The sequence below is a fragment of the Pogoniulus pusillus genome, chromosome 8 (genome assembly GCF_015220805.1).
Source record: "Pogoniulus pusillus isolate bPogPus1 chromosome 8, bPogPus1.pri, whole genome shotgun sequence".
Lineage (NCBI taxonomy): Eukaryota > Metazoa > Chordata > Aves > Piciformes > Lybiidae > Pogoniulus > Pogoniulus pusillus.
This window is the reverse complement of record NC_087271.1, coordinates 2,286,180-2,306,323: the sequence shown is the minus strand read 5'-3', so window position 1 is coordinate 2,306,323 and position 20,144 is coordinate 2,286,180. Positions and strand designations below refer to the sequence as shown.

The 20,144-nt window shown below is 47.2% G+C and overlaps 2 protein-coding genes across 2 annotated transcripts in view; one reads left to right on the top strand and one right to left on the bottom strand.

The window, feature by feature from the left end:
* HOOK1 (hook microtubule tethering protein 1) overlaps nucleotides 1-20,144 on the bottom strand; it is a 69,553-nt gene that overhangs the window by 35,825 nt on the left and 13,584 nt on the right. Inside the window, exon 5 of the mRNA XM_064146959.1 lies at nucleotides 18,147-18,256. The gene's annotated coding sequence lies outside the window, so the exon portion shown is untranslated. The remainder of the gene's footprint in view (nucleotides 1-18,146; nucleotides 18,257-20,144) is intronic.
* The window catches only part of LOC135177787 (E3 ubiquitin-protein ligase RNF170-like), a 28,426-nt gene continuing 8,994 nt past the window's right edge, over nucleotides 713-20,144 (top strand). The window contains exon 1 of the mRNA XM_064148245.1: nucleotides 713-769. Coding sequence (XP_064004315.1) covers nucleotides 713-769 — 57 coding nt within the window. The remainder of the gene's footprint in view (nucleotides 770-20,144) is intronic.

Genomic DNA, 20,144 nt, shown 5'->3' with positions numbered 1-20,144 from the left:
GTGGATAATATGGACAGTATTTATATGTCTTTCCCCTCATAGAGCTGTCCAGAACTGATAAAGACTCGAGAGTGGATTTGGATTTCTGGCAACCCTTTGACTGCTTGCTTCACCAAAGGTTCTTAAAGAGATTTGGTTGCCATGGAAGATTATTGGAAATCCTTATTGAAAACAGAATGAGGAATAAAAGGGCTTTACAGTAAAACCCCACAGAGTTCTGTGCTAGGATTTGTACTGTTGAGCATGCTCATTTTATCTTTTTAATTTGCTTTTCTGTAATTCCAACTAGCTTTTGTTAATTCCACTCTTGCTCTGCTTCATTTGCTTACTGTTTTCAATTTCTCTAATTTCACATCCTTTCCCTTCTTAGGAACTATCACATCCTAATGTCTGTCACTTCCTACCACCTTTTACCCAGTTTCCTGTGACCCATTTCACAGAAACAGATAATTCTATGTTTCAACTTCTTGATTTCATTGGCTCTTTCTCTGCAGATTCAACCTCTCACACACTTGCTTTCTTAATATAGTTTCTATAGGCAGCTCTCTTTTTCCCCTGGGTTTGTGCTGCATAAGCCAGGGAGCAGCAAAACCCAGCTGCTTTCCAGGGGACATGCAGCCAATAGCAGTAATGCAGTCAGCATGGCAGGAGCTTTGCCACCCAGAGCCCTATCTCACAATATCCATGCAAGACAAGCAGGGTAGTTCCAGGGATGTTCAACCACGAGTTGAGACAGTCAGGCAAGTTCATGGTGATGACCAAGTCCAAGGTAAAGTCCAGAAGGCAATCTAGCAGTCAGGGTCAGGCACAGTCCCATGATCACCAGGTAGGTGTGCAGTGACAGAGCAGTTCTCAGGACATGCTAGGAATTCAGTCTGCAGGTTGCAGTCCAGATCAGTGGAATCTGTGGCTAGGCAGAGGCATGACTCTGACTCACCTGAAGGCCAAGGGCTAAGTTGTCCATGGACAACGAGGGGGGATGAAGGCAGCAGCTGAGGCCCTTAAGGTCTATCAGTATACTCAGGGCCTTGACAACATACTCTCTTTCTGTGGGGTCATCTTCCATACATGGAAGTAACACTGCAGAGAACAGTTTTCCACTAGTGAGCTAATGACTCTCTATCAGGGTTGCTCCTCATCCCAAAGCATCTAGAAATTCCTGTTCATAAGGGATGGCTGTGCAGGGAAGGCATTCCAGACAGTGGCTACTACATGGACTTTGGTGGAGATTGGTGGGAGAGGCACTGACGTGAGAGACAGAGCAGGCTGTGCAGGTTTGGTAATCTGGGGTTATGTCAGAAGACATTGGCTCACCCATGCACACCTGCCTGTGGCATCCACCTCAGATGTCTGACTCTGCATGCTTGAGGGCTCACCCAGATAAACCACACAGAGACCTATCTAAGGAACTTTACACTTGTGGCATACCAATCTCCACAGAGAAATGAAATACAAATGCATATGGCAACCTGTGCATCTTAATGCCATGGTTTAGTAGGGACCTGACTGGGTTAACAGTTGAACTTGATGATCTGAAAGTTTTTTTTCCAGCCAAAACAATTCTGTGATTCTGTCTGTCAAGCTGCAGCTACACAAAGGCACCTCAGGAACATCACAGCCCTAGCAAGCTGTACTTGGAGTTCAGCAGCAGGGCAGAGGCAGTACCAAAGGGTAGCTGTGTAAATTGAGTAAGGTGGTTTGGCTGTTGGTTAATTATTTTTTTAAGCCTGACTGAAAATTTCTTCCTGAGCTGCAGCAACTCAGGTGAATGTCAGCAAATTCTGATTTTGTGCCAATCAAAAATGTTGACCTACATTAACGTTCTAGAAGCAGGGAAGGGAGCTTGGCACTGCACACCAGGACTGCAGTTCAGTCTCCTGTTGTCTGCTGTCACTACATTTTAAAGGCAGGTTGGATCACTTCTCACAATAGAACTCAGTTATAATGTGTTCAGTCTTTCTGCTAGGGCAGCCTTTGCCTTCTTGACAAAGCATCTGACAATCAGGAAAGGTTGTCTGCCTTTTTTAACAAAAGAGAATGGGATTGCTAAGCTTAAAATCTGATTCCTAAGGGCTTCATTTTTCTTCTCCATGACATTTATGCTATTCTATCCAGTAATATGAACAGTATTTCAGACACTGCTGGGTGCCTTGCTCAAGAAAGCCACATACCAGAGAGCTGAGCTTCCCTGTACTTTGTGTACAGGGAGATACTTGTGTTCAAAAATGTTCTCCTTGGGAAATCCTCGTTTACAGGACTGCCTCTGAACGGCACTTTGGGAAGAAGAATGTCAGAATGTAAGAACACCAAACAGTGACACTTGGTGGTTGGTTATGTAACTTGCACATTTCTCACTGCCTACCAGATGAAAAATTCCCCTCAGCTTTTGCCACGTTTAGTAGCCTGCCCGATGTGATTTGGGACAGGCTGCACTTCAGAAGCTTCAGAAGCACCAAATAAGCCTCATGTTGTTCTGTGACACTGAGACATGTTTGAGTACTTCAGGTGTAGAAACCAGAAACTAGCCAATTGCCCAAACCTGTGGAGTTCACTATTGCACAGTGCAAACTAAACTGATACTTGCTGTGTTCCCTGGGCCACATGTCCCTTCATCTTCTGTCATCATCTCTTGTAGCTTCCTGGTATAGACACACACCCACTTCCTTCTGAATCAAGCTCTGTGTGTATTGGAAGGAGTTATATTCTCATGAAAATGGCCTTGGCCACCTCTTTGTTGTCACAGAATCAACCAGCTAGGAAGAGACCTCCAGGCTCATCCAGTCCAACCTAGCACCCAGCCCTGGCCAAGCAACCAGATCACAGCACTAAGTGCCTCATCCAGGTTTGGCTTCAACACCTCCAGGCACAGCCACTCCACCACCTCCCTGGGCAGCCCATTCCAGTGCCAATCACTCTCTCTGGCAGGAACTTCCTCCTAACATCCAGCCTAGACCTCCCCTGGCACAACTTGAGGCTCTGTCCCCTTGTTCTGTTGCTGGGTGCCTGGCAGAAGAGCCCAACCCCACCTGGCTACAGCCTCCCTTCAGGGAGCTGCAGACAGCAATGAGGTCACCTCTGAGCCTCCTCTTCTGCAGGCTGCACACCCCCAGCTCCCTCAGCCTCTCCTCACAGGGCTGTGCTCCAGGCCCCTCCCCAGCTTTGTCACCCTTCTCTGGACACCTTCCAGCACCTCAACATCTCTCTTGAATTGAGGAGCCCAGAAAAAGAGCTGGAGGAGATGGAAAAAATAATAACACCTGCCACAGTACAAAGTGACAGTCCTGATGGCTGCAGTGTCAGTGGGTGGCTCATCATTTCACTGTGTTCCTGCTCTGTGCTCTTGTATGGTTTCTGGTGAGGGAAGGAGGTGCTGCTTGAGTATTTTAGGTAGAAGGGGAGTAAGCAAAGACAGAGAACACAGGATATGTCTGTACTGCACAGTTAGCCAACCCAAACGACTGCTCTGCTGCTTGAAGGAGACCTCAGTGCTTTGTCTCTGAAGCTGATCTGTGGTGCTTTCCAGGTCAGTTTATGCCCCGAAGGAACTGGGAGCAATGTCATTATCTATTTTCTAAAATCCTCTGAAATATCTTGTCTGGCTGTTACAGAAGATGAAAGTCATTCCCCTCTATTCTTTCTCAAAGCAGTAGCAGTTCTGGGTATTCCCTATATTCATTCTGCAAATCAATACCTTGTGAGACAGTACATTCATCAAATGAGTCTTGTAGCCAGGCTTTCCTGAAAGGTGGAAATACTTTCACATGGAATATGCATCTCTCAGGTATTTTCACATGAGGTGGAAATACTCTGATCACTTGAGGCCCTTTCTTGGAAGGGATTCAGCTATGAGAACTCTTGCTTTTAATAAAAGACTGTTTAAGCCAGTGGGATTCCTGGAATTCCTGAGCCATTTATGCTCCTCTTTACACTTCTCTTAGCATATCTTAATTCAACGACCATTTACTTTGATCCCTACAGACTTAATGATGGTAAGAAACAGTCATCTTATGAAAACTATGAAGGCTTGGACTGGCATTTCTAGGCTGTTTTAAAATGGATTTAGTTTTGACTGGGGTAGTTGCTGGGATCCTTGGTTATAAACCTTCATCTCTTGTAGCCCAGGTGATACAGTGAGTGTCTGTGTAGAGTACTGCAGTAATTCCAGGGGAAGAATAGCAAGTACTTCTACAAACATTAGCTAAGGTTTATTATATGTCAGTGGAGTCAGCATTGCTAAACTATTGTTTGCTTTACCAATATTGCTAATGTGAGCTAAGCAGGTCACATTTCATTACAGATACTACTAACTTGGCAATAGGAGTATATTGTTAATCTCACATTTAGGAGAAGAAAACAGAAACTTAATAAACAAAACCTGCTAGGATCCCCATAGGCAGCTTTTTATCTGCTGAGAGAGAAGGGCAACAAGGCTGGTGAAGGGCCTGGACCACAAACCCTATGAGAAGAGGCTGAGGGGGCTGGAGGTGTGCAGCCTGCAGAAGAGGAGGCTCAGGGCAGAGCTCATCGCTCTCTACAACTACCTGAAGGGAGGCTGTAGCCAGGTGGGGTTGGTCTCTTCTGCCAGGCAAGCAGCAACAGAACAAGAGGACACAGTGTCAAGTTCTGCCAGGGCAGGTCTAGGCTGGATGTTAGGAGGAAGTTTTTGGCAGAGAGAGTGATTGGCATTGGAATGGGCTGCCCAGGGAGGTGGTGGAGTCACTGTCCCTGGAGGTGCTCAAGAAAAGCCTGGCTGGGGCACTTGGTGCCATGATCTAGTTGACTGGCTAGGGCTGGGTGCTAGGTTGGACTGGATGAGCTTGGAGGTCTTTTCCAACCTGGTTGATTCTATGATTCTAAGAGGAAAGGAACTGAATGGAGAGTGGCTGCTTGGACTTGATTTGAAGCAGTTAAATTACTTGTGTTAGTGCTCTCCAGAGCCACAGGCTCAGAAATTGTGTCTTCTTTTGAAGTGCATATGTGAGTGTTTCTGAGCAGTCCAGTCTATCAGATCTCCTGTGTGATGGTTTGGGTGTTACCTGCCTCCCCACACTTAAGAAAATCACAATATCCAAGCAGCTATTTTGCAATCTATACAGAAATATACAAGTTAAAAAGGTAATACAGAAACACAGCAGCCCTCCCAGAAACCAGAATACCCAGGAGGGGCTCCCAACCAGCCTCCCATCTTCTTTCCACCCCTCTACCTTATCCCAGACTTTGCCTTATGTTCAAGGGGAGTTTGGAGAATCAGCCACAGGGGTTAGGGAGCAGAAGGATTAGTTACACCAACAGCAGGTTAGGGAGAGAAGGCAGGCAACCAAAGCCAGAGAGCAACTCTGTTATCTATGTTGTGTTCTCATTTTCATACATCTCAGCAAGCCTATGAGTGAAGCAGACATCACCACTGTTTTCCTTTCCACAGCCTGTAATGTAATCCTTCTCACCAAAACATTGCAGCTAGCTTCAAACTAGCACATCCTGGAGAAAGGAAATTCATTTTGCAGGGTCAACAAGACAGAGTGTATGATGACTGCCTCAGCCACTCCTTAAAGATGTAGAAAAGATGACTGCAGAATATAAGAGATTATCTCTGCTTTAGCACAGTGTGATTCCCATGCAGGGGGTGGGTGGGTAAAGACAGAGCCAGTGCTACAGAGCCAAAACTCATCACAGCTCTTTAAGTTCCATTAAAAGCTACAGTCAAAGCAAATCAGAGGGGGAAAGCTACCTCCCTACATTTACAACAAAGACTTGTGTCCAGATCTTTCTACCTGTGCCTTTCAGCTTCATACAGAGCTAGAATAAATTGTAAACATCTTTAAGGAATTATCTACCTTGTTTCTTGGTCGACTTTTTATGAGCACTGACTCCAGCAGGATAAAATACATCTCTACAACTTCATTTTTCCTCAATGAATCCTCACTTTGCCACTGTAACCTTCTGTCCTAGCAGGCTCTCTCACTGCCTCAGTTGTTTCCCTAGCATTTGTCAATCTCCTATCTCTGCATTTCTATTTCTGGCTTGTTTGCTCTCTCACAGATATCTACACTTCTATTTTAGTACTCTTATCTTTTTTTTTTCATAGTGAACAAGGTCACAAGTGAAAGTGGGCTTTGGCAATCCCAGTATTAGCTAGCTGACATTAACTGACATCATGGAACTGTTTGCAGTGTCATGGTAGAAGCTCCAGGCTTTACACATCCAAATGTATTACACTGCCCAGATACAGTTTCAGTTGGTGCCCCTAACACAGGATTCAACACTGGGATATACTGAATTCGTCACAATCACATGGATGCTTTCAAATCCCATTTCCACAGAGGCATGGAAAAGGCAGGGCCATGTTGTGACTTCTATGGCACCACTGTGGCAGGAAAAGACCTTTCAGATCATCGAGTCCCACCGTTAACGTAGTGCTGCCAAGCCTGCGGCTAAGCCATGTCCCTCAGCACCACATCTGCACAGCTTTTCAATCCCCCCAGGGATGGTGGCTCCACCACTTCCCTGGGCAGCCTGCTCCAGGGCTTGACAACTCTCTTGGGCAAGAAATTGTTCCCATGTCAAACAGAATCATAGAATCAACCTTGTTGGAAGAGAGCTCCAAGCTCATCCAGCCCAGCCTAGCACCCAGCCCTGGCCAAGCAACCAGACCATGGCACTAAGTGCCCCAGCCAGGCTTGGCTGCAACACCTCCAGGCACAGCCACTCCACCACCTCCCTGGGCAGCCCATTCCAATGCCAATCACTCTCTCTGCCAACAACTTCCTCCTAACATCCAGCCTAGACCTCCCCTGGCACAACCTGAGACTGTGTCCCCTTGTTCTGTTGCTGGATGCCTGGCACCAGAGCCCAACCCCACCTGGCTACAGCCTCCCTGCAGGGACCTGCAGACAGCAATGAGCTCTGCCCTGAGCCTCCTCTGCTGCAGGCTGCACACCCCCAGCTCCCTCACCTCTCCTCACAGGGCTGTGCTCCAGGACCCTCACCAGCTTCTCTGGACACGTTCCAGTACCTCAACATCTCTCTTGAATTGAGGAGCCCAGAACTGGACAGAGTAAACTGTGTCCAACTTAACCCTTCCTTGGTTCCACCTGATGCAAATTCCTCTTATCCTGTCACCTGCTACTTAGAAGAGACTGTCCCTGCTTTACTCCAACCTCCTTCCAAGTAGCTGTAGAGAACAAGGAGGTCTTCCCTGAGTCTCCTTTGCTCCAGGCTACACAATCTCGGTTCCCACAGCCACTCCTCACAGGACTTGTGGTCTAGACTCTTCACTAGGGGGTCAGGCTTTTTTTTTAACAGGTTGCTGACTCTGAGCAGTGCCAGGGAGGTCACAGTTACTTTAAGTGGCATTTTTAACAGCATTATATATTGCTCATGGATTGCTTTTTAAGGTAGAATTATCTGATTTCATTACCCCTTCCCTTGCATTTCCATCTCCCATTTTCCTGATGCTCTGACGTGCTTTGCTCTCGCACAGGAGCTGGGCTCACAGCAGTTCTGCCAGCTTAGCTCCTCATGTTAGCAGAGCACTGTGGAGCCTGCCTGCATAGCCAGCAGCCACCACGCTTCCATCCCAGGATGGAATCAGGTCACAGCTGGGACACGCTGAGAGTGCACACTGCAGAATTCAGCTGACCCACCCCCTGCTTTGTGTCAGATGTCATTCCATAGCCCTGCTCCAAAGTTTTGATTCACATCTTCCTACTTATCAATCCCATCCTTACACATCTCAGTGCCAATTTGGGGATGGTTAAAATTTGTGTAGTAAAAGAAGAGACTTTCTTTGTAAAACTGGGAATTAATGATGCAATGTTACAAGGGGTTGGCATGAACCAACCTGTTGGCTTTGGTGGGACTGTTTGGCTATGGAAAATACTCAGGCATGGAAGTGTTTGCCAGCTCATACTGCAGAGCCAAAATGAGAAGCTTCTTATCAGAAAGCAGTATTGCTTTCACTGCTTTCAGGCTTCAGCCAAAGGCCTAGCACCAAAAAATCCCAACCTAAAATTAAGATGAAATGCATCCAGGATTGCAACGTTCAGGCATGTACTGGGACCAGAAAAGTTAACAAGGCAACAGGAATGGTACTCTGGGGGACAATCCTATTTATACTGATTTCACATAGAGATTTATAGAAGTTGAGGAGATTTCTTTTGTGCCTTTCGTTGCCTTTCTCAAATTATTCTGGAGCCATGTGAAAGGAAACAACAGGTATGGCCAAATTCAGTGACCTATGGCTAATAAAAATCTGTTTCCCCTTTAAAGATGATGAAAGCACAAGAAGACTGCAGACACCCTGCTGTCCTGCATCCAGATGTGCCTGGGGGCAGGGGGAAGTGCTTTGAACTGCAATGGACCTGAGCAGTGATATGTTTATAGAATTATAGAATGGTTCAGATTGGAAGGGACCTCAAAGCTCATCCCAGTTCTAACCCCCCTGCCACAGGCAGGGACACCTCCCACTAGAACAGGTTGCTCAAGGCTTCATCCAACCCAGCCTTGAACACCTCCAGGGAGGTTGTGGAGCACAGAAGCATCCAACCTTCGATCACATTGGCTGATTTTGTGCTCCACAACCTCCCTGGGCAACCTGTGCCAGTGTCTCACCACTCTCACTAGGAAGAACCCTTTCCTAAAATCCAGTTTGATTCTCCCCTCTGCCAGTTCAAACCCATTCCTCCTCATCCTGTCATTACAAGACCTCGTCAATAGTCCCTCCCCAGCCTTCCTGTAGCCCACTTCAGATACTGGAAGGCCTCTATAAGGTCTCCTTGAAGCCTTCTGTTCTCCAGGCTGCAGAGCTCCAACTCTTGTAGCCTGTCCTCAGAGCAGAGGTGCATTAAAAATGGAACCAAAGTCCTGCTTATGGAAACAATGCAGGCTTCAGCATCCAGTTTCCAAGAGCAGGGGGGGCTGTTTGGGAAGGGCATCAGGCACTGCAGAAGAGGCATAGCACTGTGCATACAGCCCCTGGCAAGCATAAGGAAATCTGGGCTCATTTCACCTCTACCAAACGTCTGTCATCTTTTTGCTCCTACGTGGTGAGAGGAGGTTTCACCTCTCTATTAAAACCATCCAAATCCTTTTTTGAGTTAGTGCTAATCAAATGCCTGACTGACCTAACTCAAACAAATTTCATGTGCTCAGTTTTCCAGTGTATAAACAGTCCTGTCTAAAAGTGACAGGACTAACTGACATCTATCTTAGCAGCCTGTATGGATTTAACACGTTGAGCAGAATAGCTGGGAAAAGGTCAGAGAGAAAAGAGCTATGCTTGGATATTGGTGGTGGGGGGGGGGGTCCATCAGGGTGAAGCATTTCACTAGAACAGCCTGCAGAGGGATGCTACTGCCTACACTGTGTCGCTTCTGAGGGTGAAAAAACGGTTCCAGCTTCTGCATCTGTCAGTCTGGCACCTTTAATAAGTACTTAAATCACACTGCAGGTTTGTATACATGCTGGGGTAAATACTAAATGACAGCTATCACACTGGCGTGCATTCCCAGGGCAGGAAATCACAGACAGCATTTCATGTGGTGCCAATTTAGCTGTAACAAAGTGAGGAAGATGCCCTGGGGACTGGTGACTAACAAGGAGCATTGTTTATGCTACAAATCCCATCCCGTTATTAGGCTTTGAAAAGTGCTTTGTTTAGCTTATCGGTGCTTCAGCAGCAGTGCCAGAGGCATGGTTTCTCTTCTAAGTGAATTTCTAGTCCCAAATTCCTGACTCTCCCTCTAACCTTCCACAAGAGGTTATGTGCTACCTGAGGGCTGGAAATTAGGCAAGTGAACAAACCTGGTTATAATTTGTTAGTAACTTGTTCATTATCTTTAAGTGGGGAATTACCAGCTGAGTTATTAAAGAGTGTTTCCTTCTCAGCACTGCTAGCCTGGTGTGAAAATTCACTGAAAGACATGGGTTTAAAAGGAGTATTTAAACAGCCCAAGAAGAAAAGTCTGTGTGAAACACCATAAAACACTGTACCTACCACTTGCTATTCAGTAACAGGAATGTCACAGAATCATAGAATCAGCCAGGTTGGAAAAGACCTCCAAGCTCAGCCAGCCCAACCTAGCACCCAGCCCTGGCCAAGCAACCAGACCATGGCACTAAGTGCCCCAGCCAGGCTTGGCTTCAACACCTCCAGGCACAGCGACTCCACCACCTCCCTGGGCAGCCCATTCCAGTGCCAATCACTCTCTCTGCCAACAACTTCCTCCTAACATCCAGCCTAGACCTGCCCTGGCACAGCTTGAGATTGTGTCCCCTTCTTCTGTTGCTTGTTGCCTGGCAGAAGAGACCAACCCCTACCTGGCTACAACCTCCCTTCAGGGAGCTGCAGACAGCAATGAGCTCTGCCCTGAGCCTCCTCTTCTGCAGGCTGCACACCCCCAGCTCCCTCAGCCTCTCCTCACAGGGCTGTGCTCCAGGCCCCTCACCAGCTTTGTCACCTGTGTGCAGTTCTGGAGCCCTCAACACAAGCAGGACATGGAACTGTTACAGTGACTCCAGAGGAGGGCCACGAAGATGCTCAGAGGGCTGCAGCAGCTCTGCTATGAGGACAGGCAGAGTTGGGGCTCTGCAGCCTGGAGAAGAGAAGGCTTCCAGGAGACCTTATAGTGGCCTTCCAGTTTCTGAAGGGGACCTCTGGGAAGGGACTATTGACAAAGTCTTGTAATGAGAGGACAAGGGGTAATGGGTTTAAAGTTGAAGAGGGGAGATTTAAACTAGATGTTAGGAAAGAGTTCTTGGCAGTGAGGTGAGACACTGGCACAGGTTGCCCAGGGAGGCTGTGGAGCACAGAATCACCCAATCACATTGGGTGATTCTGTGCTCCACAACCTCCCCTGCAGGTGTTCAAGGCTGGGTTGGATGAGGCCTTGAGCACCCTGTTCTAGTGGGAGGTGTCCCTGCCTGATCCTTGAGGCCTCTTCCAACCTAAACCATTCTATGACCCCTTACTAATTTATGCATTAACTTGGAGATGATCTCTCCAGAAACCAAACTTCTCTTAAGGACTGCAGAGCATGACAAAGAGCAAACACCCTGTGAAATCCAGATGCCCACCTGTTCATGTTATTTCAGCACTCGACACTGCCTGCCTGAATCCTACACTGGCTAAATGGACACTACTGCGTTACACAACCCCATGCTGCAGTTACACAATGCCAAAGCAGCACAAGAGTGGGGCAAGTTTTCAGCCTGTTTCACAACAGCATCGATAAGCTGCTCCTTTAGCAGATGATCAAATACCTGGAGTGTGCCCTTGGTCAAGTTAATATTTAAAAATAGTCATGCCATTGTTTTATTACCTTCAGGGATCCCTTTTTGATTCTATGAAACAGCCTGGGGGGGGTGGGAGTAGCTGGGTTAAAAAGGGGAGGGCTGTTGGGTTTTTTTTTCTAGCAATCCTATGGCTTTGTTTGTTTTGGAGAATTGCTCTATTTGAGGGAGGAAAAAAGAAGCCAAACAGATCACCACAGGGTTTTTTTTTTTCCCTAACTGTAATTTAGGAAACCTATCAACCCCTTCCCATTGGGCAACTCAGTTAATAATTGACAGAGATGCTGGCCTTAATGAATGATTCCACACCAGCACTGGCAGTGGCTGTGATGTGCTCAGCTCCTCTCACACGTATCTGAGCAGAGGAATGGTAAGTCCAGCTTCATGTCCAGCATCTGAACCACGGTAGGAAGCATTCCTTGGAATGGTTATGAGTAAATGCCTGCAGCATTGATTTATACTTCCAATCGTGAGGTTACTTTTGGAAAAGATGCCTGAATCAATGACTCCTTTTCAAACGTGTCATATTGTTAATTGTGAAGAGGTTAAATATATACTGACAAATAATGGCTGTCCTGTGTGTCCACTCTCTCTGCCCTTGGGAGACCTCATCTTCAATACTGCCTTCCGTTTTGGGCTCCCCAGATGAAGAGGGACAGGGATCTGCTGGAGAGGGTCCACCAGAGGGCTAGGAGGATGATGAAGGGACTGGAGCACTGCCTGGTTTTGGGCTCCCCAGTTGAAGAGGGACAGGGATCTGCTGGAGAGGGTCCACCAGAGGGCTAGGAGGATGATGAAGGGACTGGAGCACTGCCTGGTTTTGGGCACCCCAGTTGAAGAGGGACAGGGATCTGCTGGAGAGGGTCCAGCAGAGGGCTACAAGGATGATGAAGGGACTGGAGCACTGCCTGGTTTTGGGCTCCCCAGTTGAAGAGGGACAGGGATCTGCTGGAGAGGGTCCACCAGAGGGCTACAAGGATGATGAGGGGACTGGAGCACTGCCTGGTGAGGAGAGGCTGAGGGACCTGGGGCTGTTTAGTCTGGAGAAGAGAAGGCTGAGAGGGGATTTAATCAATGTTTATAAACATCTGAGGGCTGGGGGTCAGGATGGGGGACAGGCTCTGCTCACTTTCTCCCTTGGATAGGACAAGGAGCAATGGGTCTAAGTTGCAGCACAGAAGGCTCCACCTCAACACAAGGGGAAACTTCCTGACTGTAAGGGTCCCAGAGCACTGGCACAGGCTGCCCAGAGAGGTTGTGGGGTCTCCTTCTCTGGAGACTTTCAAGGCCTGTCTGGATGTGTTCCTCTGTGGTCTGTGCTAGATTGAGTGGTCCTGCTCTGGCAGGGGGTGGGACTCAGTGATCTCCTTGGGTCCCTTCCAATGCCTAACATCCTGTGATCCTCCCTGATCACCATAATTAGCCTTGTAATTGAGACAAGGAGCAGCTGCTCACCTTATCAAAGGAACTGACCAAGTAATGACACAGTGCCCTGTCTTCTTATCGAGTCTGAACCTCAAAGCAAGGTCTGTTTTACTCCTAAATAACAGCACATGTTCATGGGGAAATGGCTAAATATTTGCCTCTGTGTGTGTGAAAAGTTTCAGGCTTTCTCTGGATCTTTGGATTCTGTTTTCCAGACTACTTCTGAACATTAAAGATTGGTTATGGTTAGGGGTTTTTTATTTCCTCAAAACTGAGTAAATGGATTTCTGTGGGACTAAACATTTTACTGCCCCATTCAGTAGCATGGCTCCCAAGAACATATGAGTTAGCAGCAGCAGCATTTTAGGGTTGTAAAGATGCATCCTAGACAAAAGGCAGCATTAGGTGTTCAAGATATTACTCACAAAATTGGATGGAAAATCTCGACTTGGGTATCTTCCTTCACAGAGCACAACAGGGTTCTGTGGTTGCAGACTATCAGGAACACTTTAGCTTCCCTCTGTCTCTTAGACTTGGCAACAGACCCATTTCAAGCCTCACTGTGTGAGCAGGATGAATCTTGAAGGAAATTCCAAACTTTACTTTCTGTGCTAACTTTGTGGCACTCCCTAATCTGACTGCAACTAGGTGTTCAAGGCAAGACTGGATGGGGCACTTGGTGCCATGGTCTAGCTGATTGCACAGGGCTAGGTGATAGGTTAGACTGGGTGATCACACAAGTCCTATAAGGAGAGGCTGAGGGAGCTGGGGTGGTTTAGCTTGGACAAGAGGAGGCTCAGGGCAGACCTCATTGCTGCCTACAACTACCTCAAGGGAGGCTGTAGCCAGGTGGGGTTGGGCTCTGCTGCCAGGCAACAAGCAAGTGAAGAAGGGGACACAGTCTCAAGCTGTGCCAGGGGAGGTCTAGGCTGGATGTTAGGAGGAAGTTGTTGGCAGAGAGAGTGATTGGCATTGGAATGGGCTGCCCAGGGAGGTGGTGGAGTGGCTGTGCCTGGAGGTGTTGAAGCCAAGCCTGGCTGGGGCACTTAGTGCCATGGTCTGGCTGACTGTCTAGGGCTGGGTGCTAGGTTGGGCTGGATGAGCTTGGAGGTCTTTTCCAACCTGGTTGATTCCATGATTCTAAGTTACTAGAACATGATGCTTCTGGGGACAAATGGTGCAAGTTTGCCTCACCTCTCCCACAACAGTGGCCAAAGAGCCCAATTTCAGTATGCTGCCTGAAAAACTACACTCCAATAGTCTTTTTACTCATCAAAGCTGCTTTACAGTGTCAGCTCAGCATTATCTAGACCTGGGATTTTTAAAGGTGAGACAGGCACCCAAATCCAAGGCTAGGAACTGGCAGCATTTATGGGCACTCTCCAATTTTCCAGCCTAAAATGTTAACAGGGATGCCAATTTTAATTGTGCTGTTTGTAATGAGGAGCAGAACTACTATCTGAGAGAAAGGTCCCAAAATTCTGTCCTCTTAAGCGCAGTCACAATAAATATTTCATCCAGCTAAGGCTGTTTAATGCCATCACAAAATACTAAATGCTGTAATCACTGCTTCAGTCTCTCATTCAGTCTGCTAGCTCAAATGTTCAAAGGCTGGCTTGAGATTTTAGAAGGGGTAAATGAATTCTGGCAGACTTAGAGCTATGCTAGATATCATCTGTCTTCTCTTTCTATCAGATCCAGCTGGGCGGTCCCCTCGCAACCAGGCTACAGCCAACTCGAACATCATTCAAGGGCTGGGACTCCATAGATCAGAAATCTGATTATGTGCACATAATCTATGAAAAATAAATGAAAGACTTGGCATGTTTTTTCTAGCCTGTCTACTCAGGACAAGACTAAGTCATTGATATCTTTGTTGAAGGTGACCCCAAGCCTCTTTTCCCCCTGCTCTGTTAATGCAAGAATGACTACAGCAGGTCAAACCCAGGCCATTGAGAGCTCTCTGCAGCTATGGGTGCCTGCAGAAGAATAAAGAAACATTGCTGATGTTTTGCTAGGATACTCTGGTGATTCATGGGTCAGGAGCTTCCTCAGGCAGAGCTCTGCACTTCATAGTACTTGATAGCCAATACCTGTTGAACATCCACTCTTTAACTGTGTATGAAAAGAGCCACCTTTTTCTTGCCCCCCTCTGAATCTGCCACTGTTAGTCACACTGCATAAGCTGGGCAAGTTCCCCACCTGGCTTTACTCACTAAGGGAGAGGTTATAAGAGATTTGAAAATGCTGTTTCAGGGCACTGGGTGAATTTACTGGTATCACAGAACATAGAATCAACCAGCTTGGAAGAGACCTCCAAGCTCAGCCAGCCCAACCTAGCACCCAGCCCTGGCCAATCAACCAGACCATGGCACTAAGTGCCTCAGCCAGGCTTGGCTTCAACACCTCCAGGCACGGCCACTCCACCACCTCCCTGGGCAGCCCATTCCAATGCCAATCACTCTCTCTGCCAACAACTTCCTCCTAACATCCAGCCTAGACCTGTCCTGGCACAGCTTGAGACTGTGTCCCCTTGTTCTGTTGCTGCTTGCCTGGGAACAGAGAGCAACCCCACCTGGCTACAGCCTCCCTTCAGGGAGCTGCAGACAGCAATGAGCTCTGCCCTGAGCCTCCTCTTCTGCAGGCTGCACACCCCCAGCTCCCTCAGCCTCTCCTCACAGGGCTGTGCTCCAGGCCCCTCAACAGCTTTGTCGCCCTCTTCTGGACACCTTCCAGCACCTCAACATCTCTTGAATAGAGGAGCCCAGAACTGGGCACAGCACTCAAGGTGTGGCCTGAGCAGTGCTGAGCACAGGGGAAGAAGAACCTCCCTTGTCCTGCTGGCCACACTGCTCCTGCTACAGGCATGCACATACTCTTCACCTAGTGTCCTTAGTACAGGATCATTGCCTGGTCCTTGTCCTGACTCACAGTCCTAACTCAAATGAAAGCAGAGCTTGAGCATTGTCCAGGTCTCAGCAGGAACTTAACCCTCAGCTGAGCAACCTCCAGCCCCTCTGTGTGGTAGCTTACTTCAGCAGCCGCATCTGGTGTCCCGCAGCACCACAGCAGCATTCAGTTTTCCTCTTTTCTGAACAGCATGGACTCTGCTTCTGCAGATCTGCTCATGTAAGTCAGCAGAAGATGACTCATTTGGAAAAAAATGATAATCTTTTGTCCCCCAGGAGTCATATACTAAGTTAATTATTGTACAACACATCCTAATACAAAATACACAAGCAGTTTCAACTTTGTGAGGTTGCAAAGGGCAAGAGAGCTTTGCAAAGTTTCCATCAGCTATGGTCTGGGAATGCTGGGTTTCCCTTGACTGGGTATCTATTGCATAACCAGAAACACATTTGCTTCCCTTTGTTGTATGAGGCAGAGCTGAAGCAATGTGCATGTTATTACTGTGCAAAAATCAAGATACCTAATGAGCTTATGTTATGTATGCAACTTCTATAAACACAACTGCTCTGGGGCAGTTCCTCAGCTGATGAAAACTATTACAGCTTGGATCAGCTGAAATAACACTCTTGTGAAGCTGCAAATACCCCATCAGTGCTGCCTGGGAACTCAGCACACAGGGACGTGATGTGGCACAGGAATTTTGGGTAGCACTGTGTTAAAACCTGCTTGCCTGGAGCTCTCCTGTCACTGTGCTGGACTTGAATCTGTTCACTGTTGTGGTGTGGTTGTTCACAGGCAGTCATCCCAGCTCTGCTGGGCTAGTGTCAGGCCACACCTTGAGTGCTGAGTCCAGTTCTGGGCTCCTCAATTCAAGAGAGATGTTGAGGTGCTGGAAGGTGTTTGGAGAAGCTCAACAAAGCTGGGGAGGGGGCTGGAGCACAGCCCTGTGAGGAGAGGCTGAGGGAGCTGGGAGTGTGCAGCCTGCAGAAGAGGAGGCTCAGGGGTGACCTCACTGCTGTCTACAACTCCTTGGGTCCCTTCCAACCCCTACTGTCTTGTGATCCTGTGAACTACCTGAAGGGAGGCTGTACCCAGGTAGGGGTTGGTCACTTCTGCCAGACAAGCAGCAACACAACAAGGGGACAGAGCCTCAAGGTGTGCCGGGGAGGTCTAGGCTGGATGTTAGGAGGAAGTTGTTGGCAGAGAGAGTGATTGGCATTGGAATGGGCTGCCCAGGGAGGTGCTGGAGTCACCGTGCCTGGAGGTGTTGAAGAAAAGCTTGGATGGGGCACTTAGTGCCATGGTCTAGTTAATTGACTAGGGCTGGGTGCCAGGTTGGACTGGATGAGCTTGGAGGTCTCTTCCAACCTGGTTGATTCTGTGATTCTATGATTGTGTGGTTGTTACCTCAGTAGCAGATAATCTTATAAGTGCGCAGAGAGGAAAATCTGAAAACAATATAAATGCCTTTTTTTTCTGGTGAGAATCAGAAACAAAACACATTTACAACCTCACAAAGAGTAGAGGAGAAAGACTTTCCCCAGTAGTTAGGGCACACTGCTTTTAAACCTCCAGTCCTTATTTGCAGATCCTCATTATAGGAAGGGTAGTGCCAGTTTCAAATCACAGAATCATAGAATCAGAATCATAGAATCAAAACCAAATACATTTACAACCTCACAAAGAGTAAAGAAGAAAGACTTTCCCAGTAGTTAGGGCACACTGCTTTTAAGCCTCCAGTTCTTACTTTCAGATCCTCTTTATAGGAAGGATGGTGCCAGTTTAGAATCATAGAATCAGAATCATATATTCAGAAACAAATACATTTACAACCTCACAAAGAGAAAGGAGAAAGACCTTCCCCAGTAGTTAGGGCACACTGCTTTTAAACCTCCAGTTCTTACTTGCAGATCCTCATTACAGGAAGGATAGTGCCAGTTTTAAATCATAGAATCAGAATCAGAATCAAATACATTTACAGCCTCACAAAGAGCAGAGGAGAAAGACATTCCCCAGTAGTTAGGGCACACTGCTTTTAAACCTCCAGTTCTTATTTACAGATCCTCTTTATAGGAAGGATGGTACCAGTTTAGAATCATAGAATCAGAATCATAGATTCAGAAACAAATACATTTACAACCTCACAAAGAGAAAGGAGAAAGACTTTCCCCAGTAGTTAGGGCACACTGCTTTTAAACCTCCAGTTCTTACTTGCAGATCCTCTTTATAGGAAGGATGGTGCCAGTTTAGAATCATAGAATCAGAATCATAGATTCAGAAACAAATACATTTACAACCTCACAAAGAGAAAGGAGAAAGACTTTCCCCAGTAGTTAGGGCACACTGCTTTTAAACCTCCAGTTCTTATTTACAGATCCTCTTTATAGGAAGGATAGTGCCAGTTTCAAATGACTTGTTGAACTCATCATTTTAGACATGGCTTCCTATAAACTCATTTGGCAGACCTACATCATGACCTCTCCTCTGTTGGCATCAGTAAATTAGAAGAATCAATTACTTACAGAAGGCTCTTTGTTGTCAAATGAGCTTGAATCTTCAGTCACTATGAATAGGTTGAGTACCTGCAGGTGTAGTCACTGATCCATCCTGTAGACAGGTGCCAGTCAGCTATCTGTAAAACAAGCAACCAACCCAAACAGGGCAGTGAGCAGACAGCAGTACTGTAATCTGTATGCCAGCACTTCATCTTATTCAGTAATGGAGAACAAATACCCATCCCATATAATGCTGGACCTCTATGGACAGTAAGAAATGTGGAGTTGGTAATTCCCTGGTCAAAACACAATGATGCCATCTCCTCTGCTGTCTTGCAAAACACTTACAGGCAACCCAGGGCACTGCATAGCCTTCAAGACTTAAAAGTGAAGGAATCTCCCTTTAAGCTCCTTCCCAGTTTCAGTATCACAGAATCATCGAATGGTTTAAGTTGGAAGGGACCTCAAGGATCATCCAGTCACAACCCCCTGCCAGAGGCAGGGACACCTCCTACTAGAAAAAGTCTCTCAAGGCCTCATCCAACCTGGCCTTGAACACCTCCAAGGAGGTTGTGCAGCACAGAATCACCCAATGTGATCCTTGATCACTTTGGAAGATTCTGTGCTCCACAACCTCCCTGGGTAACCTGTGCCAGTGTCTCACCACCCTCACTGCAAAGATCCCTTTCCTAACATCTGGTTTCAATCTCCCCTCTGCCAGTTCAAACCCATTCCTCCTCATCCTCTCATCACAAGACCTTGTCAATAGTCCCTCCCCAGCCTTCCTGTGTGTAGGCCCCCTTCAGATACTGGAAGGCCACTATAAGGTCTCCTTGAAGCCTTCTCTTCTCCAGGCTGAAGAGTCCCAACTCTTGTAGCCTGTCCTCAGAGCAGAGCTGCTGCAGCCCTCTGAGTATCTTCATGGCCCTCCTCTGGAGTGGCTCCAACACTTCCATGTCCTGCTTGTGCTGGGGGCTCCAGAACTGCCCCCAGGACTGCAGGTGGGGTGTGAGGAGAGCAGAGCCAAGGGGCAGAATGCCCTCCCTTGCCCTGCTGCCCACACTGCTCTTGCTGCAGCCCAGCACAGGGTTGCTGTCTGGGCTGCACTCACACTGCAGGCTCACGTTGAGCTTTTCCTGTAGTGCCCCTCTGGTTCTGAGACTGACAGAAGGGCTGAAATAAGTTTATTTCAACAAAGAAAGGATGCTAACCACATGATTACTACATTGTCTTCAAGGACTGAGCTCACTGTGGTTATGGCAGTTGAACATACAGTCAAGTGTGAGTTTCTCCATGGTGTGCTAAGGTGAAGTGGGCAGGTCCATCATCCATTACAGACACAATAAAGGCAGCAAACTCTTATGATGTGGTAAGGAATCAGTATCAAGTAAGAAAGGCTACTTCACCTCTCAGCATACCAAACAATCCTGGCATAGATGAATGTATCATCAGACAGATTTTTACTGCCTTCAGGCAGTGATTTGGGAGCAAAGATTAGACCAACATCCATCCTTCAGCCTTTCTTCTCCAGAAATATGGTCATAAGCTTTGGATTTCCAAACGTCTTTTCAGCATTTCAAAAGCTGACAGAATTCTTATCTTCCTGCTCTAATAACAAGGCTCAATAGAATTCTTAATTACAGACTTTGCTAAGCAAAGGGAAGGGTGGTTTGGAAGCAATTTATTCACTTAGGTAAAGGAAATTTTGCTATGTAGCTTCTGGTGCATTCTCTGCCACCCAAGGAAGGCAGAGAACACACTGATCTCTATTTCAGTGCATTTAAGTGACAGACAAAGGAGGAGGAAAAAGCTCCAAAGGCTACTGAGGCAGACTTTGGGTGCTGTCTAACTAATACTGACAGCTAGGCAAGCCAGTGCTGCAAACTCAACTGGCTGTCAAAACATAACTGTTATCCAGTGCTGCGTGGATACATCATCACTGGAAGCAGAAATGTGGCATCATGATCTTACCCCTGCAGGATTACCCAAAGCACTTCATGCCTTTGTGTCCTGCTGTCATCATCT